The sequence below is a fragment of the Phyllosticta capitalensis genome (assembly GCF_038381095.1).
Source record: "Phyllosticta capitalensis strain CBS 128856 chromosome Unknown BKA78scaffold_9, whole genome shotgun sequence".
Classification (NCBI taxonomy): Eukaryota; Fungi; Ascomycota; class Dothideomycetes; order Botryosphaeriales; family Phyllostictaceae; genus Phyllosticta; species Phyllosticta capitalensis.
This window is the reverse complement of record NW_027117447.1, coordinates 1,768,484-1,793,961: the sequence shown is the minus strand read 5'-3', so window position 1 is coordinate 1,793,961 and position 25,478 is coordinate 1,768,484. Positions and strand designations below refer to the sequence as shown.

Below are 25,478 nucleotides of genomic sequence, written 5' to 3'. Positions count from 1 at the left end.
GAGGCGGAGCAGCAGCGGGAATGCATGTCGCAGGTGAGCTGCACACGGGGCGTCGACAGTGCTTGGCCCAGGTCCGCTCTGGGCACCAGGCCAGGGCACAACATGGGATTAATTATTCAGGATAAATTCGTGGTGTTGCAGAGAATAGAAACACCAGACCTCTCCTCCGCTCTCCGCACCCGAAAGATGCACATCAATCCGCCCGCATCGTCGCGTCATTCGATCACCACAACCATTGCCCTGCACGTTCTTGGCCACAGGGATCCGCCCCACCCGGTCAAAAAAAAAAAAAACACCACTTCACTTTACATTCCCTGGAGGAGGCCCCCAGCCCCAGGCCACCAAGGAGGTTCCCAAGGAGGTTCCCAAGCAGCCCATTCAGCGACACCAAAACACCATTGAGGACACCGCTAAGCGCATTCAACAGCCCAGCGACCAGAGCAATGAGCGAATTCAGCAGCGTGCTAATGGCCGCAGCAAGCAGCGACACGACGTTGCCGAGCGAGTCTGTCCAGCATCAGCAGGAGTCATAACCGCCAGGTCCACCAATTCTTACTGAGATCGAGAATGCTCGCAACCTGCGACAGGGTCCCGTGGATTTCGAAAAGGAGCAGCTGAACAATGCCAACCACGTTCGCCAGCGCGCCCGACGACATGGAACCGACGGCCGCCTCCTTCCTGGCCTCGGCCGTCATGTTGTTGATGCAGGCCACCATGCTCGGCATCAACTCGTTTTTGATCTTGTCGACGGCGACCGACTTTTCAATCTTGTTGGCCTTGACGTCGGCCACGGTCGAATCTGCAAATGTCAACCGCCGCGGTTGGATAAGAAGTTGCGAAACTCACTGATGACGGCATTCGTCTTTTGAATGTTGACGTATCCCGTGTTGATGATGCTGAACAGTCCAATGTTCACATCGCGCTCCTCGACGGCGACTTTGACAGCCGCTCCGGGATCACGAGTCGGGGCGGCGAGCGCGCAGGCAAAGATGCCGGCAAAGGCAAAGAGGGACAAGAACGAAGTCTTCATGGTGAAAGAGCTGCGGATAATTGGTTGGTCGGTCGAGAAGAGTATTCCAAAGATGTTGACAAGTCTGTCTGCTGGATGATGCATCTCACCTCGCCGTCTTTGCCCACTTCTTATACTTGCTCGCCCTCTCCTCTGCCATCTTCGTCGTCTACGTCACAGCGTTCTGATATCTCGTCCATTCCTCGCCGCCAGCGGCACTTTCATCATCGCCCACGACACGAGAGACGTCACGATCCATTGGGCTGAGGCGTGAGGGCGAATAATCTCGAACCCTTCCACTCAGAGCCGCCAGAAAGACCGGCCCGCGGAGCTTCCACGACCCCATGCAGCTGCGTCTCCGCGACCAGCCCAACGACTCCCAGCCTCAATCCCTTTTGTGCTGCCCAAAACAACAGGTGCAATTGGTCTCGCTCAGGGGGCTGATGCTCCAAGGGGAGCTTTCTCCGCATCCACTTGCATCATGCGCGTACTGGAAACCTCATTCAGCCACCGATTAGGAAGGAAAAGAATGGAAATATTGGGATCTTATTGATGTGACCTCGCGGAAAACAAAGCACGCATCGCCTTGTTTGCAAAAACAACGATTGCAAAAATGGAGACGGATGGTCCTGGAGGCTGAGCTGACGACAAGAAACCCAGACGCACCAATCCCCTCGATCCTGCACCATCAGTACGCAACGTGCGTCCCCAACGGAGTCTATCCCATCACCAACTGTCAAAAGACAACATGAACAGTCCCAACGACCGCCAGGTCCTCCCGCGATTATTCACTCCCTCCCGTCGTCAAGAAACACTCGCCACCCACCCACCCACTACATTGGGGCCAAGGCGACCGGCACTAACCGCAACAGGCAAGTCGACGATGCAGTCGATCCAGTTGCCTCCGACTGCAAGGCCGGCAGCTATTATTGCGCCGCGACTGACCGTCTTGTGTCTTGACTCTTTTTGCGTCGATAATGGCGTTTTCCGTCTGTCTGTCTTGGCTGCGTTGGGTTGTATTCTTTCTGTTTTCCTCTCTGCTGATCCGATCTGATCTGATCCCGCGGCCGCCCCAAGCTTCGTTCTCCTTGCTTCGTCCTAGGCAATGTCGCGGTTGCCACGCGGAGACTGGAAGACAAGATACGGTAGACATGACCTAGCCACGCAAGTCATGCCATGCCATGCCATGTCGACGACGACGGCGCCCCAGTCTCCCCAGTAGACGACGCAAGAAACCCAAAACTTGAGCTCAGCCAGCCTCGAGTCGTCCACGTCGTCGCTCCTCGCACAATCAGACATGAGCGCTAGTTGCAAGCTCCCTGTAAAGCGAGTAAACCACGTCCCCATCAACGGAACACAGAACCCTGTCTTTGTGTTTTTTTGAAGCTTCGGGCGCTTGAGCACACTCATCACTCGTCGTCTCGCGGACCAAGGTACTAGCACCTACGTGTTTGGACCTGATGACGGAGACGCGCGGATTGCCAAGGGCAACGACGGATGATGCTGTCCACCGAGGAGGCGCTAGTTGTCCCTTCCCTTCTCGGATCACATCTCACACTGCACCCATCTCTCCCGTCCGTTGGTCTTCGCTTTTGCTCGCTCATTGGTTGGTCCGTTGGCGTTCGGGTTTGCCACGAGGCCTCGCAGTTCTGGAATCTGACCAAGACACCAGACGCGTTGACTTTTGTGGCACGCGCAGCAGGCGGTGACAGTCGGGAAAATTCTCCCGAGTCGCATAGCCATTGCATTGCAATTGCGGCCGAAGGACTACCTACCTACCACGCACACTACTAGATGAGGTAGTAGTTGACGATGCGGATCGACGTCAGTGGGGGGAGCTTTCATTTGTCATTCAAAAGGCCAGGCACCAAACAAGATGAAAAGTGAAAAGGGGTGGGATGGAAGTTTTTGCATTTGAAAAAGACGTATATCATATTCTGTCTGCATTCTGGAATGAACAAAAGACAGCGGGCAAGGGAAGGACGAAGAGATGGAAAGCATCACGACATGCAGGCCGCCCACCCACCTGTCTGTCTTGAGGAGCTGATGGGGTTTTGATGTCGGGACTCTGTTGTTCTTGACTAGAAGGAATGGAAGCTACTACGTGTGTATGTGTCGGGGGAGCGAGAAGGTGGCTAGGTAGGTTGAGAAGACTTCATGTTGGCAGCATGCATGCACTGCGAGACTTTTGTACTCTACACTCACTCGGCACTGCGCTACCGTCTTACTGTATACATGTACAGTTGCAGCTTCAATTATTCATCCATTCATTCCATCATATCATTCATCCCGTCGTCAATCGTGTCAACCAGCAAGCACCGCCGCCGCCCGCTCCCTCCACATTCTCCATGGAGCACTATTCCAGATTCTCCAGCACAACCCACAGCAGGCCCTCGAGATGCACACCACCGTACATGTCGTCATTGTCGGCGTCTCGCGGCGGGCCCCAAAACGAGTCTCCTCCTCCCCCTCCACCAGTCTTGCCAGCTCCTCCCTTCGCAGCCCACCGCTCCCTCCTCTCCTCCCTGCGCCCCTCCCGCCACAGCCGCCTCGCCTCGCGCCACTCGGCCTTGAGCTTGTCCTTCTCGACGCGCCAGGCGGCGCGCTGCTCGGCGCGCAGCGCGCGCCGCTGCTCGCGGGGGAGGTTTTTGATCTCGCGCCGCGCGGCGCGGTTGGCGGCGCGGCTGTGGCGCCACTCGGCTTTGAGCTGCCGCATGGGGTGTGCGTTTGTCAAGTCGGGGGAGGGATGAGACTGAGTCTGAGTCTTATTGTTCTGGCGATTCTGTTTCCGCCGGCGGCCGCAGCGGTGATGGCTGTTATTGTGATGATGCTGATGGCGGTGGTCCTCACGCCTGCGCGCCTCAGCGGCCGCGCGGTGCGACTCGGCCGCGACGACGGCTTTGACCCGCTCCTTTTCGATGCTGTCGCGGCGGCGCTTGCCCTTGCGCAGCGCGTCGGTGGCCGCGTCCTCGATGGCCTTCATGCGTCGTAGGAACGCCACTTCGATCGAGTCGAGCGCCGCTTGCGTTGCGAATTCGGCGTCGGAGCTGCCCGCGCTGCTGGCGGCGTCGTCCGCGTCGTCCGCGTCGGAGTCGGATTGGTAGGTGGAGGAGCAGGAGGAGGAGGAGGAGTGGTCGTCGTAGATGCTGCTGCTGGCGTCGTTGGGGTTGGTGGTTGGCGTGCGCAGACTCGTCGGTGTCCGCAGACTCGTCGGCGTGTACCAGCCGTACTCGTCGGGCGGCAGCGTGCCCGTGTTTGGCGTCTGCAAACCGCGGCCGACGGCGTCGTCTTGGTGCATGTCGTTGACGGAGGCCGAGCGAAGCGGCATGCCACGACCACCACCCCGAGCAGCACCCCATCCAGACTCGCTCGCCGCGCCGCGTCGATGCCCCGGCGTGTATGGGTTATGGCTGGCGCGGATGTTGGGGTTGTGCAGGCTGAGGTTGAGGCTTTGAACGCGGGCTCGACCGCCCATGGCTCCGACTTTTGCCGTCTCTGCAGAGACATCTCCAGCACCGGGCCCCTTTTCCTTCTCCTCGTTCCCCTTTGTCCACCTCTCATACCCGCCCTTCTTCTGCCACTTCTCATATCCTCCGCCGTTGCCGTACCCCAATCCAGCACCCAGCCCCATGTTCCCTAGCCGCCTCTTCTCCTGCAACTCTCTGTTCCACGCAGCCGCTCTCTTGCCAAAATCACTCGCGTACTCTTCACAGCGCTTGCTAAACTGCTGACCCCAATCCTCCCACTTCTTGCCGTAGTCGGCGCCCCACTGCGTCCAGCTCTGTGCCCACGGCGGCTGAATTGGACTGGGATACGGCGCTCCAGGCACTCCGGCTGGACTGCCGCTACCACTGCTGCTGATCCCGCGCGACTTGTGGATGCTGCTGTTGCTGCGGTGCAGCGAGGGAACAAGTGGCGGAAGCGGGCCGGCGGTGGGAAATGGCACGCAGGGAAACGGACCGGGCCGCGGAAAGGGACCAGGACAGAAGCGGTTGCGAGAGGCCTGAGCGCGCACAGCGTAGGTGGCGGCGCGTTGGACTGCCAGAGGCAGACTACCCAGGGCGCCGGGGAGGGGAGGTAGCGGGCGGTGGGTGAGAGCGCGAGGCATGGCGCGGATGGGGAGACTGGGTGGAACGGGTGGAAGCGATTTGGAGAGACTGACGGACGAGGATGACGGCGTGTTGATGGAGCGTCTCGAGGACGAGGAGGATGTGCTGGGCGCGAGGGAAGCGGTTTCTTGCCGTTCGTCTACGGTGTTTTGTGCGGCGGCAGCTGCTGCTGCCGCTGCTTCTTCCTCTTCCTCTTCTTCAATCAGCGCTGCCCATTGCCGTGCTTCTGCCTTTTCGTCGGCGTATTGCGCGGCAGCTTCAGGCGGGAGGTCAGGCAGAGGATCAGTGGGCAAACCCTCCCATATCAACGGCTCTACCCACGGATCCAGCATCTCTACGCGCTCGCCCTCGGACGCCCCGGGCCTTAGGACGTCACGCAGCAAGGCATTGCGTAAGCCGACACGGCTCTCGCTGATGCGCAGCGCGCTGAGTAGGCCCTCCATGTCGACGATCCGCACCATGAGGCCGCGCGGTGCAAAAAAGACGGCATTGGCGCGGGCAATGTACGTCTCCATCAGATGCCAGGTGGCGTCCTCGTCATAGTCGGGCCAGTGCAGCGACGAAAACACCGTCGTCAACCCCTTCAAAAAGGCTAGAAATAGCGCCGGCCGGATGCCAAACGCCTCGAGCGTCGGTGCGTATGAAGGGAAAAAGGCGAGGGTACCCCGCTCTACATGCGATTGGAACTGCGGTATTGCGATTGGGCGGGGCAGCTTGGTCGCGGGGAGTGAGTCGAGATTGCTCGTGTTGTGCAGCGGGTGCGTGAAGCGCAGCGCGCGCTCGAGAATGTCTTCCTCGGCCGACTGCTGGATCTCGAAAGGCGGCGGTGCGTCGTCGTCGCTAGGGTATGAATATGATTGGGGCCGCGATCTTGGCCGCGGTGTGCGGGTGCCTTCATCTCGCTGCAGGCTGTTGTGGATGCTGAGGCGGTTCAGCGTGAGACGATTGACGGAAAGATCTTCGAATGGTGGTGGGGGCGGCTCTTCCTCGCGGCCCAGGTCGCCATGACGGTTCACAATCGCCTCGACCTGAACTTGTTCGTAGCTCGGCGGGAGGTCCTCGAATCGCGGGCCCCCGGGACTCGTGAGCGGCGTGTGTATTGCGTCTCTTCCAATTTCCGTCTCGACGTCGGAAGTGTCCGAGTCGACGTCTGGTATTGAGGATTCTTGGTAGGCTAGAGAGCTGGCGAGAGAGGCAGCCCGGGTGGAGCGGATGGAGCGGTGCGGTAGACGGAGCGGTTGAGGTTGGTAGTAGGCATTCATTGTCGTCGTCGTCTCTTGCCAGGTGGTTCCGACAGGAAATGAACAGTGGAGTGCTCAGAAGCAGTGACGTGGGATTTAGGTGGGAGAGGTGGACATGGTGGGCGGGCTGGCGCACGTCTGGCTGTGTCAATGGTCCGGGGCTTCTCCAACGCTGGCGCAGTCTCGCTGATATGGGCCAGGCACGAATTGTTGCCTAGCGCGGCCCCAAGTCGAGCTGCACTCACATGCTCCGGATGCTCGGAGGCTGTGGTGCTCCCAAGCCACGCCCCAGCCGCCGAACACGTACCAATCATGTCGCGTTCCTGACTTGTGCACCGCTTTCACAACTCGGGCGGATCATCCCTCGGGCCAGCTCCGTCTGCCTCATGTCTGCCACGGCCAGCGACGCTCTGACTGGCGCGCCGTCCCGCATTTTGTCGGGAGAGTCGAAAGAGACGCTGCTCAGAACCAATGGTAGAAAAAAGACAAATTGGCAGGACCAGAGAGCGAAACGGGAGCTGTAGCCAGAGCAAGCAAATATTTGCAAAGCGCATTGCCTCGAGGTATCGACTATTGTGAAGCATCACGGCGGGGCAGCAAACAGCCTCGCCAAGCGCGTTTCCAACATTGTACTCCACGTCATTGCGCCGGTCGTAGCGGTACGACATTGTAGCTCCGTCGAGCATCGTAGCGAAGAGGAAGCAAATGTCCGGCGTCGACTTGTAGTTTTTGATCGCTTGTTCCTGGCGGCGCGCGTCGCCTTGACGGTCCGCGGGTACGACGTCTCAAACGGTGCTGCGGGCAGGTTTCGCACTTGGCCGAATGCGACGGCAAGCAGAGACGCATTCATGTTTTGAAATGTCCCCGGATCTGCCTGAATGCTGGGTGGGCAGCCTCTTCTCGCGTAGTATTTACATTCGGCTTGCCTCCGAGTGAAAAGGGAATCCAAGTTGATGCTGCCGACTCGAATTGGCCATGCGCCTCGGTTTGTTGCTGGCCTGCGATGCACGTTAGCGGCGTCGGCATGAGAGGTTGGCACACACCTTGAGGCGGTTGATCGAAGACCGAGGGACTCGAGTAGGCTGTGGACAATGATGGAGTAGCTAGCTGAGTACTGGAGCTCTCCTACATGTACTCACCTGGGCTTTGAAAGCAGAGGTCGCAGGCCCCAGCAGCAGTTGTAGGCAGGCTGGCGGGCAGTTGGCAAGGCACGTCAAGCAAGCAGGCAGGGCACGCAGAGATTTCAAGAGAAGGATTTTCATTGCTATCAAAAGAAAAGAGGCTCAAAAGCCTGTCAGACGTCCACCAGCGCCCACTCTCGTGGGAAGGCCGAAGCCAAAGAACCGCAAGAGTTGAGATCATTCCCACCGCAGCCAAAGCCGCAGGTAATGCCATCACTCTTGGGCGCCGGGGATTTTCAGTCATCAGCCAGGTTGGAGATTCTGTGGCTCTTGTAAGGAGCTCAGAAGAAAGGCGTGTACTTTAGAAATAATTCTGTGAAGCACGTCCGCTGATGAAAAGGGACAGAGGGTGCGGGAGAGAGGAGAGGCTTAAGTAGACAGCGACATGGTCTGTGCGTTAACCGAGACTTTCGAATCCCGATGAGGATCCGGCCGGGCCGACCTTCCGGCGGTGCGGCCCGACGGGAATGAGGCCAGTCAACAATAGCAGGTCGTCCCTTCCACGAGCACCTCGACCATCACCGGCTACATTTGCACGGCATCAACTCCCAACAGTGCTCGTCTCTGGCATTTCGCCTGGCCCGGCTGCAGTGCGGAAGCAGTAATCTTTCATTGTAACAGCATCCATAAGCTGAGTCAAGACATTTTCTTTTCGCGTTTCATATTAGGCAGGACCTATTGGCCTCGTAGAATGACGACGGCTTTTGGCCATGGCAAGAGAATTTCCAATTTGACTTGACCGTGATGTCCTGTATTTTGAGCCGTTTGCAGTTGAGCTCGCTCACCCTTTGCCCGCACTTGGGAAGCAGCAGACCCAGCCTCTATGTGAAAGATCGCGAATTCTTTCTAAAGCGAGCCGTGCTAAGCCCGGGCCGAAGTCGAAGCCGGCCGAAGTCCAGGCGGTTCGGCCCGGTCGTGAGTCGGCAAGTGGCCCCGGTGCTCTTTGCGTCCACGACCTGCACCCACGTCTTCGTGGAAGCATCCAGCAAGCCATCCCAAGATTCTGAGTCGCCTTGAGCAGTCGCACCATGCCCGCTTCCTTCCCTTCTTTGTCTCTGTCTCGTCATCCATATCGTCTCGTTGAACAATCTCACTGCCTACCTCTTCAGCGCACCAGCTGCGCAGTCTCTTCCTGCCTTGTGGTTTCGCTTGCACCAAGTTTCGGGCACGCAACACCCAGCTCCAAGCTCACCAAAACACCATGGTTTCCAGCGCCCAAGTCAGCGGCAGAGTCATGGGGAGCATTCATACGCATGCGCTCTAACTTGGTGAAGACATGCAGGGAGCAGTCGTGGCTGTACATTTCACCTCTTCGCCGCTTGGCGGCGCTCTCATCCCGACACACAAAAGATGAACGACTAACACTGCTTTCGAAGCGACCTCCAGAATAAGAGATGACGCGCCGGACCCTCGCTCCGTGATGATTGTTCTGCGACAGCACCTCGAGGGCGCGTCCCTCGACGACCTGCTGCTATCGATTCCCAAGGAAACAGAGTGGGTGTGGAGAATGCTTGATGTCTTCGAAAAATAGCGGGAGCAGAGCATTTGCGTCGTCCTCGGTGAGAGAATTCCGACTTCTTCTTTTGATGTTTTGCTAATATTTTCAGGCACCTGTCGCAAGATGGACCAGCCAATGGACTTTACAACAATCCTGCCCAAAGATCGTTGCCTTACATTGCATCTTCTTGCCGCCATGCAGCAAAATGCAGATTCTCCGATCGTTCTTCTCGACTTGCGGCCAATGTGCCGTCGACATGTCGATTCCCGCTGCCCCGACCGGTATTTCACAGTCTATGCCGGAATTGCAAACAGTACCTGGGGTGCACAATGCTCTCCACCGAGAGTGACTGATCCAGGACGGCGGCAACGAGAGCCCCGCCGAGGACCAAGCAACAATCGTCTCCCGGAGAATCTAGAAATACTATTGCAAGACAGCACTGGAACACCAAGTGTCGTTGCGTGCACCCAGGGAGCAGTCGAGCAGTCGAACATCATGGACTTGGCATCTACCGGAGGGCCAGAAGCACCAAGTGTCGTCGCAGGGCAACAGGGAGCATTCGACCAGCCGGAAACGCCTGGTACCCAAACACTTGCCGTAGTGCCAAAATGTGACTGCACGAGCGTTTCTTCCCTCTCTAGACTAACGAGTCTACTCTGTTCGACGGTCAAGATGTGGCACCTTGCCTTTTTTGCCACAGGCTTCGGGTAGATGGGCAAATCTGTCTTCTCTTGAACAATCTTCCCTTTCCTCCGCTCCATCTTGCCGTCATCGCCACCTTGGGATCCAGCCTTGTTGACGGGCCCAGTACGTGGTAAGTCTCAGCAGAAAAAGCAGCAGAAGGATCGGAAGGCTCAATGGAAACAGCAGAGGGAGAAGCAAAAGCAGGAGGAGCAGGAAGATCAGAATGCCGAGGTCAAGAGACTCTGCGAGGCGTTCATCGAGAAGAAGAAGCTACCGGTCCCCAATCAACACTACGGTAACAGGGCCCGGACAAGGTACGAGCAGACGCTTGATAAAGCCAAGAGGCCAAGTTACGACATGGGTAACGTGGCACCACCAGTGTCGCGTTTGCGCGCTCAGGAAGAAGATCGAAGAAGAGCTTTTCGAGCATATAAGCAGGTACCATGTGGGGGGCTCAAAGAGAACCCTGTTGCGCAAGAAGTTCGAGGAGGAGATGAATGAAGAGTGAGGAGACAGCAGACGTGGCGAGAAAGAGGAGGGGAATGACATACTGGAGAAATTTTGCTTTTACATACAACAGATATGGCCGGCGAGACCGGGCGTACGAGCGAGCGTTCCAAGATGTGGGGAGGTCACAACGGGAGAACAACCTGACCATCCCGTTTCCAGGTTCAGGGAGCAGAAGGTCCCCAATGAGAACGAGGTCATGCTCCATATGGGCGCCCGCATGGAGCGCATGGAGCAAGATGCCGTGGAGATGGACCGCCGAGAATGGGAGACCAACCAGGTGTTCCACGAGATGGAGCGGTCGCAACGGGAGTCCAACCTGGCCATTCTGTCGCTATCGCGTCCGCAGCGTGACGAGAGACAGGCGCGCATCACCGGCTACGAGTCTATCCGCCGAGACTGAATGATGGTACGAGTGCCGGACGGTTATGGTAAGGGAGACTGAAAGTAAAATAACATCTTTGCAGAGCAACAGGGAGCATTCGACTGGCCCGACACACACTTGGTCTGAAAACTTGCGTTAGAGCCACAATATGATGGCATATGTGCTTCCCCCCTCTGGACTGAAGAGTCAACCCTGTTTGATCGTCAAAAACCCTTGTTGCTCCTTGGATGGTCAGTGGGTTCTGGGCAATGTGATTGGCTTGTATCCATGCCTTGTCGCTTGTGTAACGACCCAGCGGCCCACTGCAGGAGAGTATATTTACCTTCAACCTCTCAACCTCCCCTCCCCTTTGTCATTACTGAATTTCAAGACGATATCATTACTGTAAGTGCAAATAGGCACATTTGCAAGCGTCAATCTAGCTGTATCGATCCACCATGGAGCCCAATTCTGATGATGAGTCGTCGCTGTCATCGTTGGACCTTTTAGACCTCGACGGCTATTCAACGCCGCAGTCGCTGCGCCAACAAGTAAACGAGGAGCAAAGCATTTACAAACTAAGCCCAAGCGGTTCTAAAGATCGCGGCTCTGACGATCCTTCTCTTCGATTAGTTTCTCAAATCATGGAACCTCCTGGGCACATCCTGGATCGCCAGGAACAAATCGGCCAGGGCAGCTCAAATAACAAGAAGCTCCGTCCAGAAGGGCTTGCCTGCTTTGAATGTGGTACGACTGAACCAGGCCAGCGGAGGAAGGGTCCCCGCGGGCCAAACACCCTGTGCAATCGCTGCGGAAGTAAGTCAGATCCACAATCACCTCCCAACGAAACCAACTGAAGTTTGAACAGTGCGATGGTTGAAGGGAAAGAAAGCGGATTTTTCAAATGGGGAGTCCTCGTGCTCAAAAACCCATTCGACAGATACCCGCGCATCGAACCGCGATCCCAATCGCCGGGAAGAAATCGGCCACAGCAGCTGCAACAACAAACGCGATGAAACAAGGACGACGAAATTGCCAAAGATGCCAAAGAATAGACATCCAGATGGGTCTGCTTGCCTCGAATGTGGAGTGCGCGAATCGATTAGCTGGAGAGCAGGTCCTACGGGGCCGAAGACGTTGTGCAATGCTTGTGCATGTATGCAAAGTTTTCAATCTACTCGCGCCAAAACAAATGCTAATCACCCGAGTAGGTCGATTGTGGGGGATGAAGAAGAAGGAAAAGCGCATAAGAGAAGAGGAGGATTTGAACTCAAGCGCGGCCCCGACATCACGAGAAGCGCATGGTCCTTCGTCTCTGAGACCGAATACCTTGAGTCGCCCGCCAGGAAAACAACACTTGAGCGCTACGCAAGGACTACGTACGGCCGACTCTAAAGACGACTCCAGGACTATGAAGAAGCATAAAGGCTCTGGTGAGATTGCTTGCGCTGACTGTGGAAAGTGCAATCCAAAGAGGTGGAGGAAAGGTCCAAACGGGCCAAAGACGTATTGCGACGCGTGTGGACGTATGTTGATCGCTCCAAAACGTAGACCATGAGATTGGCTGCTAACCTCTTGAGTAGATCGACGAGTCAGAAAGAAGAAGAAAGAAGAGGAGAGACAGAGGCAAAATGCGACCGGAGCAGGGAGTCACCTCTCCGGTTCGGGATCGGAGGATGATGTTTCTGTTCGACTTTCGCGCAACAACACACAACCACGACTTACCCGCAAGAGCACTCCAGACCGCAAGAACAACCATCCACCGACCAGACCACGAGCCGCTCGCAAATCCGCACCCAGTCATCATCCGCGAATGCTTCCACGTCGTAGCCCCACGCCGCCAGGGCATCCAGACCAAGATTCTCGCGCAAACGACCGAGATTCTACCACTGCAAGTAGCGGGGGAGACTCTGTCCGCTCGTTTGCAATCTCAAACAACATGATGAGCCTCCCCAAAAATCATTCGCCCTCTGCTGGAAATGCCCCTGGAGCTGCGCAAGACTCTCAGATGACTGACACGTTCGTTCAAGAAAGCACAGATGTAGAGATCCACGGCACAAAGCGTTCTCGACAGGATTTCCCAGATGAAGGGCTTGACAAAGAGGAATGGCTTCGAGGGATGGCATTGGGAGCACTGCAAACTCAGAAAGAGCAAGCGCATCAGCTTTTAGCTCCTCAGCAGCCCACCAGGACGTCTCCCCTGAGAGTTACGCTACGCCACCAGGCCTTACTGGAAACACCGCAGCTCGACAGGTCGTTGGAACCACGGATTGCTGGCATCGCACGAATCTTCGAAGACTTCCTTCTCCGAGGCAACGTCCGATTCCTCGACGCGACGGCTAGCTACTACCTTTCCGCAGCGATCATATCTCTTCGCGCAGCCGCTACAGTGAGCCGTCTATCCGCTGCAGCAAACAGGCACATCGACGTCCTGAGTCGAGCGGTGGACGAATTGGCAAGAGCTTCAAACATGGCGCAACAGATTCGCGATCAAGGCTATTTCGCACATTGCAATGATCAGACTCTTGAAAGTCTAGAGCTTGGGCCTTTGAGCGAGGCAGACCGCGAATTCTTCCCGTTTGTTGGTCCAGAGACTAGCCCTCTGGTTGCCCTGCTTCTCGACAATGAAGCGGAAACTCGGTGCAGTGGTTCAGAGCAGTTGGAACACCCCGAGAACACTGCGCCTATGGTGCGTCGTCTGATGCGGGGCGAACCGATCCCTTGACAGCCTTTTGAAAGCTGCATCGCTACGCAAAGGCGAGATTGTTGGAATCTAAGGAAGGGTCTCAAATTCACCGGCCTCTGCCAGTCTGATTCCCTGGTTCTGGGTATGGCATCAATTATTCGAGACTTCGAGTCCTTTTCTGATTGGAAGTGGAATAGGGGCATGGTGGGTGACAAAGAAAATTGCCAATCGAAGAATGTCTGTCGCCATGTCAGCACGCGTAGAGGCATGAGGTCTTTAAGCGCTTGATACCTCTAACATGGAGATAATTTTTCTGTTGATGGATAGTCACAAGGAGCATTTCAGCGCTTGCGTCTGAGTGTGCGACGACATGAAGCTGAGCCTAGGTTGACTTTCTTCAGTCGAGTACTGTGGAGGTTCTCACGGGGCATTTGTGTCGAAATTCGCGTTGTTGGAAATAGTTGAGAGTACTCTTGAAATAATCATCTCGCCAACACTGTCGCTCCTGCGCATGTAGTAGAGAGCAGTCAAGCGCCCCAATCGCAGGAACAAGGACTCACCGAGTCCTCTTATTGCGCCATCCGCTTCTACCCCTGCATCCCTGTTCGTTTTCCATCAACTCCAAGCTGCTCCATCAAAAACTCGTACATCTCCAGCGCGTGTCCCAGGACGGCCATCACGATACGGAGTGGTCGGACTTGGAATCAACTTTGTATTTCTGTAGGTTACTACGACGTGCGGGTATTGCAAGGGAAACACTTGACCCGACTCTTGACCTGGCAGTCAGAGCAGGATGAACACAAGATCATGCGTCTCGACAGCTTCTCAGGCGGCGCAACAGCCTCCGCTTACCGTGACCAGCAACATTAGACCGCGCCGACCTCGGCGTAGGGCTGCTTCTTCGCATCGAGAATCTCGGGGGATTTCTCAATATTGGGCTTCGTGACGCCGTCGTTGGTGTACTCGACGCCATCAACGGTGACGACGTCGTCGTAGATGCACGCCTTGATCAACGTCTCTTCGGCGGGGAAGAAGTGGGAGAAGGCCCAGTACAAGAGAAACGCTGAGCAAAAGCCCCACAGATAGTTCCTGCAGTCGTCAGGTGGATGGTTAGCAAGACGGATCCAGATTACTCACATGTCGTAGATGTGCTCGATGCCCGCGCTGATTTTGACGCTCGGATTGACTGCCTTTGCAAGACCGGGCGTGTTGGGGACGACGGCGACCAGGAAAGCGACGGCAGCGCGCCAGTTGAGGCCGTTCCAGTAGCGGTAGCGGCCACGACGCTGACAATTATGAGCTTCAGTCGGTCACAAACCGGTTGTACTCACTCTGTACAAAGAGGGGACGTCGATGCACTTGTGCTTGACGACCCAGTAGTCGCATGCCGTGATGGCGGATATTGGTGCGAGAAAGATGGCAAGGCCCGTCATGAAGTTGAGCAAGCTTTGCGCCGAGTGAACAATCTTCCACGGTACCCTTCAGAAGGTCAGCGTCGAATCTAAGTCTGGAAAGGGAGCTTACATGATCCATCCAGCGGTGATTGTAGCAATCAGGACGCCCCTTCTGATGTTGATGTACTTTGGAAATAGCGAGCTGGCGTCGTTCGCAAACGAAATGACATTGGCAGACAAGTTGGTTCCGATTTGACCAACGACCCACGAAAAGCCAACAAAGAAGGCGCCGCAACGGCCACCGGGACCATGCCACTCGTTTGCCAGAGCCATAGGGTCCCAGAGGTAGGAGCCGTAAATCACTTTTGATGCGCTGGTCGAGATGATGCCAAACAACCCCAGGAGTACCGAGATGACAGGAAGGCAGAGGGCTTGCCAGTAGACGCCGCGTTCGTGCCCTTTCTTCATGTATCGCGTAAAATCTGGCACGTTGGTGGCCATCGTAGCCCAACCTCCCGCGATACTCATGACGCTGGAAAGAATGGCCCAAGACCTGTCCGAGCCGTGAACCTGGTAAGGCTGATTCCACAGATCGCCGGTGCTGCCTGCCTTCTTGCACATGGCAATTACTACAGCCACGGAGACGACAAACACCACAACGGCCTTGAAGACGAAGAACCATTTCAGTTTATGAGGAGGTGTCAGGAGAAACGGCAGTTGGACGGTCCAAAAGATGAAGTGGCTGAGGAGTTGCTGACTCGTGATTCCGACGCTCTCGGGGATGGTGTTTGGAATCGCCGTCATGTACGAGGGCCAGATGGCCCGGATGCACTGCGTCATGGCCGTGGACCCGGTGTATGTCTGAATTGCGTGCCAGAACAATGCAGTTGTCATCCTAGTCACAACCGCAAAGCGAGCAAAAACGAACCCGAAACTGGACTTGGCGATTATGGGGAAAGGAACATGCAGATGGGCTCCGATTACACCTGGAAGACTCGATCAGCAAAAACCACCACTGCCTCGAGGAACTCACCGTTCAGGACCAGAGGAATTGTGTCAATCATGGATCCAAAGATGATGCAGTAAATCGCCTCGCGGTATGTCAAGCCGGTTGCAATGATCGATGACGGAGCCTCCCAACCTAAGCAGCATAAGCGAGCCAAGCTCATCTGAGCAGTGTCTCGGCATACCTTGGGCGTTCATGGCATCCGAAATCTTGAGAGCAGGTCAGTAGACGATTGTTGCAATTGATCGCTTCCACTTACCCAAAATCCCAAAATTGTCACAGAGGTCCATGTTCTCCGCTCGATAGGAGTAACGTCCATGTCTTGGAGGCATTAGACGCAGGGCTTCCAAATTGAATAAGAATGGCTTTACCTTTGTTGGACCATTTGTCGGGATCCGCGAAGGAAGTGGACTCCTTGGGGAGCACCCATCCTGAGACCTTCTTCTTGCTTTTGAGATTTTCCTTCGCGGAGTCGACGCGCCTTCGCAGGACTGTCGCCATGTTGAAAAATGATTTCGTCAAATCTGCGGGGCCAAGCACGTAGAAGCAGTCTCAGCATCTTTGTGTTGTCGACTGGGAGCTTTTATCGACCTGGGTAGCTTATCAGTACCCTGCAACTTGGTTCCGCCCACTCCCTGCGATTCAATCAGCCGCCTTGTCATTTTGGTGAAGAGCGACAAGGGCGCATGGGCGGAATCCAGAAAACGACAACCGATTTGCTGGAGAAGCGCATCAGAAGTGCGCACCCTGGTGTGTTTCTCCGCTGTAGGGATGTTGATAACCACTAGCCGCAAGATATGTCCCGCTCCCATATCAGAGTTTTACCCTCGCCGGCGGCCATAAAGTCCCAATGTCGCCCTTTTCGACACAAGATTCAATCTCAACGCGCCTCCTTTGCGCTGAACGATTCGGCTGACGGCTTGTTTCGATGACTTGAGGAAATCCTGCTCCCGTTCCTGAGACACTATCAGCTACCAAGTCCCGCGCCTCGATTGAATTACCGCGCCCTTTACAACCGGGGTTTCCGACAAGGACAAGCTCGACCGACCTGCGATCGAAAACATATTCCAGTCGTCAAATGGCGCTTTAAGCCCTCCGAAAGGTCCGTGTCAGAGAGAAGAGGTGGACGATTTGTGGTGATACCGGAGTTGGGTCGGATGGAGTTGGATGGTTGACGAATCAGATGGAGTTCCAGGTAAGCTTAAAAGGGTGCGCCTTCTCGGCTGCAAGCTCAACCCTCAGTCAGCAATGCGCAATTCTTCGCGCTGCGAGACACGCAGAACGGTAGACGACAGTATTCAATGTGCAACGCAGACTCAGTCAACCTCCAGCCTTCAGCGATTCCGGTATGCTGTTGTTGGGCTACCTTTTGCCTCTGCTTATGAGGACCTCGTCGCCGTACGCTCCAGACTTTCGATCAATGACACTGAAATGACTGCAATCGTGGTGTGCTGCACAGTTCATCGAAAGTGGAAAGAAGTCTATGCTGCAAAAGCTGGCATCCGCGATTGTACAAGGACTTGACCAGGGTCGTTTGTATCCTCAAGTTGACGTGACGCGGCTGCATCAAAAAGATGGAAGTAGAAGACAAGAGAAGTAGGACTTGATAGACGTGGTGGTGACTGTGGCAAGTTAATCCACTCTCTGCTTCTGTGACGACTTTTCTGGTAGGCGAATCAATGGTCCAGAACGTTGCTTGTCTTTCCTTTTGTCAAGTACCACAGCAGGCATGAACATGGACTTTTGATGCGTCCTTCGCACATGGCATTGCCCGGTGATGGTGTGCTGTTCTTCGAAATCAACGACGACAAGTGCAAGCAACCACTTTTCGGAGACGCTCATCAGGTTATCTTTGTTCCGACTCAACGACACGAGTTGAAGCGCCGGTGAACGGGCGTGTAATTCAGGGATGGGTTGCCACAGGGTTTGCGGAGACGGCAGCGAGCCCCGCGACATTTGTCCGTCATCGACACGCCGAAGCCCACGGCTTCTGTCGCATCCAAAAAAGTAGACAAAGAGCATTTATGGGGTTGACAAGTGCGGTTGAAAAGATGAGGAGTGATTGCGAGACGCGGCGTCTGTGTTGGGACGCGACGCGGGGCCTGCGCTAGACCCAATTAGGAAGGCCAGCTGGTTGGTACACCCCGCGTAAATCATGAGAGAAGCAACCACAGAACAGGTTACTCTGTGGATAGAATGCTGTTGTGCGAATCAGAAAACTGCTCTTTCTAGGGGTCGATGACTCACCTTTATAACATTCTACAAAACCATCGGACCAAACCACAACTTCGGTGACTACACATAGGAACCAGTCAGAACCATTAGCGCGATCCGTCGACTACAAAAGGACGTCAACGTGCCACTGGGGAGTGATTATAGCCTTCAATCAACACAAAGGTCATGGTAACGATGGGTTCGAAGCATCGCCTGCGACGATTGTATAAAAAGCTTCGCAATTCAATATGCCGACCACTCAACAAGTCCTCGGCGCCTACGACCACTTCGCCGACGCATCCCGTAACAACTGCGATAACTTCCCCGGCGCAACCGAATAGACTAGGACAACTGCCGGTCGAGCTGGCGTCCACCAAGGCCCTTCAAATCAACAAGTCCTCAGCGCCAACGACCACTTCCCCGACGCATCCCGCGACACCTGCGACAAACTCCCCGGCGAAACCGAACAGACTTGGACAACTGCCGGTCGAGCTTTTGCTGGAAATCGACGACTGCCTCAACGACGGGGACTCTTTGGCGCTGGGTGCGACATGCCGAAGTCTCCGCCAACTCCCAACCAAAAGGAGAGATCCCGACAACGCTACTGCCAAAACGTTCGGGAAGCAACTCGAATGGGACAGGGTCTGTCGGCTCGTTTCCACGGAGACTCAGGCGCAGCGATTCTGCGAGCCATGCCGAGGCTTGCACTCGGAGGAGTACTTTTCCAAGGACCAGTGGAACGGAAGCCCCTGGACTCGCGTCTGCCGCGGCCGGCAACGAGTGTACCGAGTCTGCAAGCACTTGGCGCTGGGGTATGACCAACTCTGCAACATGGAAAACTACGGCGATGGTCTCATCTGCGAGCAACCCGACAACTCGGACGAGCCGTTCCTATCATGTCGGGGGGAAGCACCAAAGAAGGACGTCTGCGCCTATTCAAAATTTGAGTCCAGAACGCGGGGCGTCAACCTCCAGCGCATGGGCAAATACTTTGTCCACATCTGCGAGGCACGACTTCCGAATGTATATCCCCGCGAGAAGCTGCCGATTCGGAGGCTCCACGACCGGCTCGCGCACGATGTGACCAGCTTCTGTCCGCACGTCCGGTACTGTGACCTGGATTTGAACAAGATGACTTCAAAAGTTGCGACTCTACAACTCTGTCGGGAAAGTGACTCTCTCCACGGCGAAGAGGTCCGCGGGAGTTGCACGACGGAGTCTTGTGGAGCCGAGTTCACCTTTGGCTGGGAAAACCAGATGCCTTATGGATTTACAGTTCGCTTCACGAGCAAGCGTCAGTTTGAGCTCGACGAGCTGAACGGAAGCATCTGGCTTTCCAACAGCGAAGAAACTGAGGCTTCGCAGTTGGGAAAGCTGTCAGGGGCTGAGTATCGCAAAAAGTTTTTTGCAAATTGAGCACAACCGCTCCTTGTAGACTCAAGTCAGCAGGGTCCATCAATGATGGCTGTTTGTATGGTACCTCAAATATCATCGGCCATATCTCCACGTCTCGCAAGTGGAGGTCGTTCGGGGCTTCCGAGCGCTGGAGCTGATTGGGAAGCGACTGAAAGGTCTGGAGGGAGTCTCGTAAAAGTGATGGATGTATTCGGGTGAATTCGGCAAGATTGCGGGTCACCACCACGTGGGAAGTTTGACAGGTATTTGCGACGCTCCTCATGCATCCAGGTAAACGTAGCAGAATGTCTTGGTAGGGACCCTATTTGAGTTGGATGCCGATCGTGTTGGTCTGCAGCTGTAAGCTTGTCAAGAACTCTGGGGAAGTTTTCAAAAGAGCTGCGGGTTGCTTCATGCACACCATCGAAACCACCGCGTGGTTGGGGAATCAGACGTACAACACTCCTAGCGTGTAAGGTATCTAGTAAATAGCATTATTTGCAAGCAAGATGGATGACAGAGATGGATGCTTAATGACAAATGGGATTCATTTTCTTCGTGCAGATTGTTTGAAAACAACAGTAACCACAGCCATCAAAAACAGTCATGCCAGAGCTAGCAGAGAAGTAATGCGAGCCGCCTACATTCAGCACCTGTGGTCGCCGCTCTGTGCGTCACGGGGCCGCAATTCCCTCGGCGGACCATCGTAGTACTTGTTCATCTGCAGCTCGATGACGGCACCCGGCTTCTGGTTGCACTTGGCAGAATTGCCGTTCTGTTCCAAGCTCTTGCAATCGTACACTTTGTCGCCAAAGCTCTCCTTGGCTTCATACTCTTTTTGAGGACCGCATCTGCAGAAAGCGTAAGCAACATGACGTGACTTCAGCGCAGGTCTTGGCTTACGGAATACTCATGGTGTTGTTCAACCAAAGCATGTAGTTCTGGCCTGGACTTCCGCCCACTGCAAACTTGACATTGCTTCCGGGGTCTTTGTTGTCGCATTTTCCGTAGAGGGGCTCTCCGTCGGGCGGGGTTTCAATGGAAGATTCCGCCTTTGCAGAGCAAGAGGCGATGAGGGCGTTCGTGTCCTTTGACTTGACGTCGAACGATGTCTCAATAACGTGGCCGAGCGACCAGTAGACATAAAAAGCTGAGACCTCGTAGAGCAGGAAAGACGGGTTCGAAGGGTCCATGGCACCATCAGCCGGAGCAGGCGCGGCGATGGCGGTCGACGCCGCAAGAAGCGCAAACGCAGCTGTCGTGAAGGACCGCATATTGAATGACGTCGGTGGGAACTTTGGAATGGAAAGTTGGGTACCGTGAGCTTGAGATAGGTTGTGGGCGTGCTGCAACACATCAGGCAGTGGCGGAGGGTTGAGTTGGTATTTAAACAACGTTGGCGGCCATGTCAAAGCTTGATTTCGTGCAGCGTACCGCTCCGGGATGCCTCAACCGAGTCCGAATTGGGATACGGGGTCACCCAGAGGTCTTTGCAACTGCGCTCAATTCTGGGCATCGTCGTACAGCTGTCCATCCTTGACCGCCGTGGGGAAGAGCGGGTAACACGAGGAGAGTGACATGGGGAAAAGATGCGCGACCGACCCAAGCCACTTACACGAGTGGCCGACTGGGCGAATCATCAGGCACTTAATGCGGGTATCAAAGCTTTTGACTGGCGGTCGCTCGTATATTAGCCATAGTTTGCCGCTAATATCAGACCATTAGCCCATTGATTTTCCCAATTTTGTGCGCCCAAGATGCCATTCGTAGAACGGGGCTGATTCTCGGCCATCCGTTGACTTCCGCGGCAGGTATCTTGGTGTAGGTTCGACGAGAGGAGTAACAATGGAGCTGTGTTGCAAATACGAGGCTGCTTGATCGTCGCTTCTGGTTGCTACCCGTTCAGTGGGTGTGGTCACTCCACGAATATTCCCTGCGCATGGCGAACAAAGGAATTGAAGGACAGTGATCGATGCGAGGAGAAGACTTCGAGAAGAAGGTAGTGACGTGGGGCTAAAAATAGTACCCGTACTGCCTGTCAATTTTCCGGGGACATTTGCGGAGCGGCGCACAGCTTAAACTTTGCGCAGTCGAAGGCGCATGGCGACGGCGAGTCGACAAGCAAAACATGCTGTCGATGCTGAAGGTTTCAAGCAGGTTGTGCTGCTTCTCGGAGTGTCTGGAATGTCTGAAGGGCCGATTTCAAGATTGTGAAGAGGAAATGTTGTTTGGGAGCACGAGGAGTTCCTTGGGCCGCTGGCTAGCAGCTAGTCCCAACACAGACTAGTGGCCGTTGTCCCTCAACACCGTCTTGTCCGCATCGTCATCTCTCCAACAACACCACAGTTTCCTGTCTCTCGTCGCCATTCCATCCGCTGGTTGTCCCGGATTTCAGTGCATATTTTCTCAGGCTCAGCCATCCCAGGTCGTGGATCACATCCAGGCATGCTTCGGCCTGCTGTTTGAAAGATCCTGTTTCAATTTGGACAGCCGGGCATCCTGGGTCGTGTATCAGATTCAGCCCTGCTTCGAATTGCTGTTCAAAAGACTTGACCTCCTATAAGGCGGCCCAGTGGGTCTCAAAAGAAACACCAACTCCAAGATGGGGCGCGGGTTCTTGAGAGCATCCTGCGGCCATCTTCTGAAGCTCAAATGTCCAAGTCTTTGACCATGGAGGCGCTTGAATGCTCCTGTACACACACGTCTCGACTTGGTACCAAAGCCGCTTGGGAGCTTGGTGGAGCGGATCTCTTCCATGTCGCTGTCCAGGAATTGTGGAAGCCATGGCGAAGTGACCTGGCCGTGTGGGGAACTTTCCAAGCCTTGGGAGCTTCTCAAGACAGAGCAACAAGGACTGGGCTTGGTGAGTTTTTCTCTGAGAGTCGCACAATCGCGGCGAGCCCAATTGCTTGCAAAGCTACATGGAATCTTGAGAGTGTATGTTGGAGCCATCCAGGTTCTTCGCAGATTGGTGGTGCTTTTGAAGAGGGAGTTGAGTTATGGATTGAGCGGCTGGCTTTGAAAGCTGACTATTCTCGTGCAGAAGGTCTTTTTTGCAAGTTCAAGCGGCGGCTTGAATGAAAGAGGTTCCGACCAGCAAGGTGTCGCTTTTGCCGCTTTTTTTGATGCTGCCTTTGTGGAAGCCTGATGGATGCTTGGGCCAATCTAGACCGCAGCTCGAACAACATGATCAAGGCGAGGGGTGGCCGTGAAAGTGGTAGAGTCGCTTGCGGCTTTTTGGTGTCGGGCCAGGCTTGGTTTCCAGTGCAAAGCATGAGATGAAGGAAAGTCCTGGCAACTTGGTGTAGACGTGCCTGATGGTCCGGGGCCGACACCATCATGAATGCAGCAGATGACGCGATGGACAGTGTTGTTCAACACCGGCGAGTTGTGTGCGCATCGCTGACCGAGGAAGTGACAGTCTACGCTGGCCGTTCCAAGTACCCATTTTCTACTAGGAGAAATGGGACAGTGATTGTGCCAGCTATCGCAGAAAGGTAGGTGCCAAGCAGAAGGTGAGCTATGAGAGCTAGAGGCCGATGGACAAAGACATCTAATAGGGACAGATTCGCCGCTGAGCTTTGGCGACCATCTAGAAATGCATTGTCACTAACACTCAAACAACCAGGAAAACAGAATTCACAGAAGAACTCATCCATTCTTGTTCCAGTCTCCTACTTTTGGCATATTCCAGTCCGTCTTGATTTCCCCAGGCCAAAATTAAGAAGTTCGAACAACTTTGCCCAAAGGCAGCATGAGTATTGTGCCGCCAGGGCAGGTTTATAGGTACCAAATACTTGTCCAGCTATTTGAATGCTCCTTATAGGTATGTAATAATCCTTTGTAGTTCTTATTCCCTAAGTGCCAAGTCCATGTCCGGCTGCTCGAGTGCTCCCGGGGTGCCCGTAAAGACATTTTATACTTTTGGTCTCCAGGTAGCTACCATACCCATATACAGCTGCTTGAATGCTCAAGTGGCAACGGCAGTTGAAGAGCGAAATCGCTTCCTGCCCCTGTGCGGCTGGGACGTCTGAGTGCTCCCTGGCTGCGCACTTTCGGACATAGTCATTGAGCGGGTGATTGGGCAAGAACTCTTTCTCGGTGTGACGGTGCCCCGCGGTCGTATGTGTAAAAGGAAGGGGCGAAAGCTGCATAGCAGGCAATTATGAGATGGCCACCTTCCATTGATGGCAGGTGCCTGGTGAGTTCGAACGATACCGGTGTCTCCTTCCACAACAAACAACCAGAGAGAATGGGTTGTTCCCGCTCGCTGCCCTCCCTTCCTGACACTTCTCCTCTACTTCTCTCTGCATTTGGCGAGATTGTTAAGCTTTTGCAACTCGTTTTTGAAGACTCCCTGTACGCATACCGACGCACCTTTTTTGCCTTCCTTCTTTTGCGATTTTGACACGATGGCGACTTGGGCAATAGGAAGCTTGTCGGCGGCACAAGCAGGCGAACATGCTGCAACAGCAGCTCAAGGAGGGACAGGCACACAGTGCCGCCTCCGGGTCCGACCAGGCGGGCCCATCCTAATCGCTTGAAGACTCCTTGTCCGCACTCCGACGCACTTTCTGCCTTCCTTTCTTGTCGTCTTCGACACCATGGAGGCTACTTGGGGAGTTGGAGGCTTGTCGGCTGCGGCGATTTGCAGCACCGGCTATATCTACACCGAGATACAGAAGCGCATTTGGAAACGCTTCTGCTCCTGCTGCGACGACGTGGACGACGATGATGTCGAAACTCGAGTTTTCGACATTGAGAAGGGCAACGTCGAGCGCGACCGCGTCTCAAAGAAGATGGAGGAGAAGCTCAAGAAGCGCAATGACTTCGAAGAGCAGCTCCGCGCCCACAAGGACGAGACGGAGCAGAAGCTCCAGGCGCATAAGACCGAGATGGCTCTCTATCCCCCAGGTCTTCTTTCTCCAGAACATCCGGCGACTCGTACAGCAACGCAATAAGATCTCTCGAACGCACACAAAAAGAACAGTTCGTCTCGAGACGAAGCAGAAGCTCCAGGCGCACAAGGAGCATTTCCAGCAGCAGCTCCGCGCACGCGAGGAGCATTCAGAACAGTTCCGCGCGCGGTAGGAGCATTTCATGAGGGAAAACCGTCCCAAAGTCATCGTGTACGGACACAGCCAGCTTCGCGAAGACTCGGCGGAACATCTGAACAACTTGTTGACTCCGGGCCAAACCGACGTCAGTAACGTTCGGTTTCTTCGACAAGAGGCCCCGTTCCGGACTCCGTTGGTTTTCATCAGTGGCAAGAGACTCCCAGGATCGCGATCGCAATGCTCCGATGGTGCTACACGGGCGTCTTCATCGAAAACGCCGTTCCATCCACGGGCCCTTTCCCGCGCATCCACAACATCGACAAGGACATCTTCCGCGCGTGTGTCCTATCATACGCAGTGGCCGTCGAACATGGATTCGACAAGGGACTTGGAGCGGCAGCTCCCCGCGTACAAGGAGGTCCAACGATTCCAGACGACCAGCCTGCTGCACGATTGATGGCGTTGAGGCGCGAAGCTCGATAGTGAGCCGCTGTGTTGTAAGTCCTTCTGGTTTCTAGATAATGACATTGGGTGACTGACCTTCTCCCAGGTTCACTCCGTGACCTAGGAGAAAGTGATCCAGGAGAAACGTTCGCCACCAGGAAACCCCGCTTTGTAAGTTTCTCCAAGTGCCAGAGACAGATATTAAGCAACTGACTGACCTTATCCTAGGAAACCCGACTGCTCAGTCCGTAAACAAGCGGATCCCCTCGAACTTGTGGGAAGCCAACTGGTCCCTCATCCCCAACGGAACGCTCAGAGTCCAACCCAAGTGCATTTCTCACTCCAGCCGGTCGGAAAGTCCTCCGCAACAACCTTTCCGTTTTCCTGCACTACATCAAAGCTGGGGCAACATTATACTTCTTGGTGATCATCACCTGCTACTGGATCTACTCGTGGACGCACATGTCATGGTCATGCTGTGTTCGAGACAATGTTGTTGATGGCCCCTGTTTTCCCTGCAGCTACAGGCGGCTCCTACAGCTCTACAAGCCGCAGCAACACCACGCTCAGATATCCCGAGTCTCGGCAGTCAGCCTCGGTTGCAGTTCAGGAGTGGGATGATGAGACCTCTGGGGACCTGTATGTAATTCAGCTGCGGATGCACCACTGGCAAGGCGGAGGGCGGAGCG

The 25,478-nt window shown here is 55.0% G+C and overlaps 12 protein-coding genes across 12 annotated transcripts; 6 read left to right on the top strand and 6 right to left on the bottom strand.

Annotated features, from left to right (window-relative positions):
• Positions 1–181: 181 nt before the first annotated feature.
• BKA78DRAFT_375065 (uncharacterized protein) lies at positions 182–1,030 on the bottom strand (the record flags this gene model as incomplete). The annotated part of the gene is made up of 2 exons (XM_066892802.1): positions 182–799; positions 847–1,030. 2 exons carry the CDS (start codon positions 1,028–1,030, stop codon positions 528–530), a joined length of 456 nt encoding a protein of 151 aa, XP_066741513.1. The 3' UTR covers positions 182–527.
• Positions 1,031–3,365: 2,335 nt separating this feature from the next.
• Positions 3,366–6,380, bottom strand: BKA78DRAFT_355715 (uncharacterized protein; the record flags this gene model as incomplete). Its single annotated transcript, XM_066891952.1, has 1 exon — positions 3,366–6,380. The coding sequence occupies one exon, from the start codon at positions 6,378–6,380 to the stop codon at positions 3,366–3,368; it is 3,015 nt and encodes a 1,004-aa protein (XP_066741512.1).
• A 2,642-nt stretch (positions 6,381–9,022) lies between these two features.
• On the top strand, positions 9,023–9,848 carry BKA78DRAFT_192170 (uncharacterized protein). Its single transcript, XM_066883603.1, has 2 exons — positions 9,023–9,099; positions 9,148–9,848. Exon 2 carries the CDS (start codon positions 9,162–9,164, stop codon positions 9,747–9,749), a length of 588 nt encoding a protein of 195 aa, XP_066741511.1. The 5' UTR covers positions 9,023–9,099; positions 9,148–9,161; the 3' UTR covers positions 9,750–9,848.
• A 1,132-nt stretch (positions 9,849–10,980) lies between these two features.
• BKA78DRAFT_382359 (uncharacterized protein) lies at positions 10,981–11,553 on the top strand (the record flags this gene model as incomplete). The annotated part of the gene is made up of 2 exons (XM_066893030.1): positions 10,981–11,409; positions 11,462–11,553. Coding segments are annotated over exons 1-2 (450 nt in total), but the record flags the coding sequence as incomplete, so codon positions are not given.
• A 7-nt stretch (positions 11,554–11,560) lies between these two features.
• Positions 11,561–12,486, bottom strand: BKA78DRAFT_322705 (uncharacterized protein). The gene is made up of 3 exons (XM_066889134.1): positions 12,177–12,486; positions 11,805–12,119; positions 11,561–11,749 (listed from the first exon to the last, which is right to left on the bottom strand). Exons 1-2 carry the CDS (start codon positions 12,440–12,442, stop codon positions 11,969–11,971), a joined length of 417 nt encoding a protein of 138 aa, XP_066741509.1. The 5' UTR covers positions 12,443–12,486; the 3' UTR covers positions 11,561–11,749; positions 11,805–11,968.
• Positions 12,487–12,643: 157 nt separating this feature from the next.
• BKA78DRAFT_322704 (uncharacterized protein) lies at positions 12,644–13,708 on the top strand. Its single transcript, XM_066889133.1, has one exon. The coding sequence runs from the start codon at positions 12,713–12,715 to the stop codon at positions 13,316–13,318; it is 606 nt and encodes a 201-aa protein (XP_066741508.1). The 5' UTR covers positions 12,644–12,712; the 3' UTR covers positions 13,319–13,708.
• Positions 13,709–14,145: 437 nt separating this feature from the next.
• Positions 14,146–16,180, bottom strand: BKA78DRAFT_298538 (permease for cytosine/purines, uracil, thiamine, allantoin-domain-containing protein; the record flags this gene model as incomplete). Its single annotated transcript, XM_066886921.1, has 8 exons — positions 14,146–14,368; positions 14,417–14,565; positions 14,611–14,758; positions 14,804–15,659; positions 15,707–15,814; positions 15,864–15,888; positions 15,939–16,000; positions 16,051–16,180. The coding sequence occupies 8 exons, from the start codon at positions 16,178–16,180 to the stop codon at positions 14,146–14,148; spliced, it is 1,701 nt and encodes a 566-aa protein (XP_066741507.1).
• A 1,961-nt stretch (positions 16,181–18,141) lies between these two features.
• Positions 18,142–19,309, top strand: BKA78DRAFT_355711 (uncharacterized protein; the record flags this gene model as incomplete). The annotated part of the gene is made up of 2 exons (XM_066891951.1): positions 18,142–18,196; positions 18,240–19,309. 2 exons carry the CDS (start codon positions 18,142–18,144, stop codon positions 19,307–19,309), a joined length of 1,125 nt encoding a protein of 374 aa, XP_066741506.1.
• Positions 19,310–19,752: 443 nt separating this feature from the next.
• BKA78DRAFT_192131 (uncharacterized protein) lies at positions 19,753–20,933 on the bottom strand. The gene is made up of 2 exons (XM_066883602.1): positions 20,192–20,933; positions 19,753–20,139 (listed from the first exon to the last, which is right to left on the bottom strand). The coding sequence occupies exons 1-2, from the start codon at positions 20,560–20,562 to the stop codon at positions 19,935–19,937; spliced, it is 576 nt and encodes a 191-aa protein (XP_066741505.1). The 5' UTR covers positions 20,563–20,933; the 3' UTR covers positions 19,753–19,934.
• A 687-nt stretch (positions 20,934–21,620) lies between these two features.
• BKA78DRAFT_322699 (uncharacterized protein) lies at positions 21,621–22,650 on the bottom strand. The gene is given in 3 exon segments (XM_066889132.1): positions 21,621–22,153; positions 22,323–22,324; positions 22,338–22,650. The coding sequence occupies 3 exon segments, from the start codon at positions 22,627–22,629 to the stop codon at positions 21,806–21,808; spliced, it is 642 nt and encodes a 213-aa protein (XP_066741504.1). The 5' UTR covers positions 22,630–22,650; the 3' UTR covers positions 21,621–21,805.
• A 1,242-nt stretch (positions 22,651–23,892) lies between these two features.
• On the top strand, positions 23,893–24,379 carry BKA78DRAFT_355709 (uncharacterized protein; the record flags this gene model as incomplete). Its single annotated transcript, XM_066891950.1, has 2 exons — positions 23,893–24,232; positions 24,279–24,379. 2 exons carry the CDS (start codon positions 23,893–23,895, stop codon positions 24,377–24,379), a joined length of 441 nt encoding a protein of 146 aa, XP_066741503.1.
• A 203-nt stretch (positions 24,380–24,582) lies between these two features.
• BKA78DRAFT_355708 (uncharacterized protein) lies at positions 24,583–25,041 on the top strand (the record flags this gene model as incomplete). The annotated part of the gene is made up of 4 exons (XM_066891949.1): positions 24,583–24,763; positions 24,813–24,842; positions 24,896–24,960; positions 25,018–25,041. 4 exons carry the CDS (start codon positions 24,583–24,585, stop codon positions 25,039–25,041), a joined length of 300 nt encoding a protein of 99 aa, XP_066741502.1.
• Positions 25,042–25,478: the final 437 nt, after the last annotated feature.

What these genes read in the sequence shown, in the direction of transcription:
- BKA78DRAFT_192170 (XM_066883603.1), top strand. Translation starts at nt 9,162, where the DNA reads ATGGACCAGCCAATGGACTTTACAACAATCCTGCCCAAAGATCGTTGC.
- BKA78DRAFT_322705 (XM_066889134.1), bottom strand. Translation starts at nt 12,442, where the DNA reads ATGCCCTGGCGGCGTGGGGCTACGACGTGGAAGCATTCGCGGATGATG. An exon ending in CTTCTTTCTGACTCGTCGAT is followed by an intron (nt 12,120 to 12,176) that starts CTACTCAAGAGG and finishes CGATCAACATAC; the next exon opens with GTCCACACGCGTCGCAATAC.
- BKA78DRAFT_322704 (XM_066889133.1), top strand. Translation starts at nt 12,713, where the DNA reads ATGGCATTGGGAGCACTGCAAACTCAGAAAGAGCAAGCGCATCAGCTT.
- BKA78DRAFT_192131 (XM_066883602.1), bottom strand. Translation starts at nt 20,562, where the DNA reads ATGCGGTCCTTCACGACAGCTGCGTTTGCGCTTCTTGCGGCGTCGACC. An exon ending in AACAACACCATGAGTATTCC is followed by an intron (nt 20,140 to 20,191) that starts GTAAGCCAAGAC and finishes CGCTTTCTGCAG; the next exon opens with ATGCGGTCCTCAAAAAGAGT.
- BKA78DRAFT_322699 (XM_066889132.1), bottom strand. Translation starts at nt 22,629, where the DNA reads ATGATGGTGTCGGCCCCGGACCATCAGGCACGTCTACACCAAGTTGCC.